This window comes from Austrofundulus limnaeus, unplaced genomic scaffold, assembly GCF_001266775.1.
Source record: "Austrofundulus limnaeus strain Quisiro unplaced genomic scaffold, Austrofundulus_limnaeus-1.0 Scaffold864, whole genome shotgun sequence".
Classification (NCBI taxonomy): domain Eukaryota; kingdom Metazoa; phylum Chordata; class Actinopteri; order Cyprinodontiformes; family Rivulidae; genus Austrofundulus; species Austrofundulus limnaeus.
The window spans coordinates 35769-38503 of record NW_013953266.1 but is presented as its reverse complement, the minus strand read 5'-3'; the positions used below and the strand labels follow the sequence as shown (position 1 = coordinate 38503).

At 34.0% G+C, this 2735-nt stretch overlaps 1 protein-coding gene across 1 annotated transcript; it reads right to left on the bottom strand.

Annotated features, from left to right (window-relative positions):
- Window positions 1-359: 359 nt before the first annotated feature.
- Window positions 360-1358, bottom strand: LOC106532976 (trace amine-associated receptor 1-like). Its single transcript, XM_014029169.1, has one exon. The coding sequence runs from the start codon at window positions 1356-1358 to the stop codon at window positions 360-362; it is 999 nt and encodes a 332-aa protein (XP_013884623.1).
- Window positions 1359-2735: the final 1377 nt, after the last annotated feature.

Below are 2735 nucleotides of genomic sequence, written 5' to 3'. Positions count from 1 at the left end.
TCACCTTATGACTGTTAAAGTCAAGAGAAACAGAAAATTTGATCAGACTTAGAATATGGGTCTTCAAAAAAAAGTTTCCCTCCTTGCCTTTCAGGGCTTCCATAGTAATTTGTATGTCAAACTTAATGTAAAACAATAACATTATTTTTATTCTCTGAGACCATGTTGTACTTGACATTTTCATTTAGTTTCATCCTTTACTTGAAGTCAAACATTATCCCTATAAACTATTTCACTTTTGTTCTTACAAGTTAAAATAAAATAAAACAACAGCAATGCCAACATCTTAATAATGAGTTTTAATTACATTCCTGCTACATAAAAACATTWTATTCTCTGCACATCAAACATGGACTTACTCAAGCAACGAGTCCATTCAATTTTAATTTAACAAAATCACCTTGAAATATTTTCCCAGAGACAATGAGTTTAAAGGCAGACCTGAACCAGCTATAAAAGAAAGCATAAATAAAAGGATTCAGCATTGAATTAGACAATGTGAGCCAATTAAGTGTTTCAATCAGAGGAACTGGCACATTGTTGGTAAAAGGCAGAAAAGTAATGCAAAGGAAAAAAGGAGTCCAACAAAAAAGAAACACTCCCAGAACAATAGCCAGAGTTTTGGTGGCCTTTCTCTCCATCTTATTGGCAGCTACTCCACATTTCATCCTAGTTTGGATACTTCGTGCCTGTCTCTGTGCAACAAGGAAAATCTTCAGGTAAATACACAAGATTATGACAACTGGAAAGTAAAAAGATAAAACAGGTCCAATTGTGTTTGCCATGAGAATGTCAATAAAACATGTTTCCTCACATTGTTCATTATTTAATCCAGAGATGGTCACTCCAATTCCTATGAGTGCAGAAACACCCCAGCTTACAGCTATCATAATGACAACAACATGACGGCTGATTTTAGATTTATATGTTAGTGGCTGACACACTGCATAATATCTGTCAACAGAAATACAACATAGGTGCATTATAGAGCAAGTGCTGAGCAATATATCAAAGCTACTTCGTACCTTACAGAACAAACCTTCATGATACATGCATGAGCTAAGAGAGAATGCCATGCTAAAAGGAAATACTATAATCCCTACAAGCAGGTCAGCTACAGCCAGAGACAGAATCAAGGAGTTAGTTGGAGTTTGGAGCTGTTTGAAGTAAATGATGGAGATTATCACAAGGAGGTTTCCACATACTGTAACAACAGACAAAAATGTAAGGAAAGCATACAACAATACACAGATAGTGGCAGGAGTTGTGGTAAACTTGTAACTCAAATGATCAATCTTATAGCATGGATGTATATAAGTCACAGCATCCGTTGTGTTGAAACTACTTTCTGTTTCCATGATGACCTAAAAAATCAGATGCAATATAAATAAAATATTTAGAAATAGTATTAAAAATTAATTCAACTACATTTTCAGAAAAAAATACATGATTAATTACCTTTGTGAAATTACTGATAAAGACTTACAGTAAGTTAGTGCATCATTGCTGGTGATAGCTCTGGGCTACATCAGACTATGTGCATGAACCTTTATGAGATRGTCACCACCCACATTTGCAACACTACAAAATTTTGTCCAATAAGAATTGGGAACTGCAGAACTTTGGAAAGCAATCTTGGCAAGTATGGCAATGTGTGTATGTGTGATCACAGATCGCACATATACGGATCTAGTAAGAGTGGATAGCACAAATAAAAATGCACAGTGTAAACATCACTGAAACACTAAATATGTCCTCCGGCCAAAAAGAGGCCTGCTGACTCATAACAAGACAAAAATATTTTTACAGACACAGSTATTAAGTCATAGTGTTCTTCTAGACTATTACTGAGTGTGCGTCTATTTGTTGGAATGACGCTGCTCAACCAGTAAGACAGGTGTGACCTAAGCAAAGTATTCCAGGAAGTTGACTTGAATCGGACTCTTTTTCTTTAGTTTGTGTGTCTAGAGAAGAGTAGTAAGATTAACATGGTCTGAAAACAAGCCTGAAGTCAAGCCAAAAGACAAGGTAAAATCATTTTAATACCATTTCAAATTTTACCTCTTATCGTGTTAAAGATGGTTCTACTAAAACAACTTTAATAAACTTCAGAGGGGAATCCTATCCCCGACTATCCTTCATGTTCTTTTCATTCTTTATTAAAAGGTTAACAACGAAATCTAGTACTGGCTGAAGGTAAACAAAATTTGTTCAACGTTTTAAAAAAAAAAACATTTTTAATCTTTATTTCTTAAGTTCAGAAATGTGTGCTAAACATATATAAAACAGATCTCAGCTCATTCAGAAGATGTCACATCATATTTTTGAAATATGAGCTTTGATTTGGTTTTAAAATCAGGAAAATATAGACAAATCTGTTGATTTCATTGGCTTTTAAATATTAAACAGTAATGTAATGAAAATGTAATGTTTTTGCCTGAACGCTTAGAAAAATTCAAACTAGAACTAACACGTCTAGACTAAAATGTATAATCTTTATGAAACTGAACAGTATCACAATTTTTATGTTGAAGCAACAATAACATCCATACATTTAATTTTATTTGATCTGCAAATCCTTTTTCTGCAGTGCAAAAACCTTCACTTTTGTGCTGATATAGTTGTGAAAAGATTAGGACACTCTATGAAAACCTGTGTATTTTTCAACATATTTGGACATGTGGATGTGTGTGTGTGTGTGTGTGTGTGTGTGTGTGTGTGTGTGTGTGTGTGTG

Bases quoted from the DNA above. Each gene is read 5' to 3' on its own strand.
- LOC106532976 (XM_014029169.1), bottom strand. From the start codon at position 1,358: ATGGAAACAGAAAGTAGTTTCAACACAACGGATGCTGTGACTTATATA.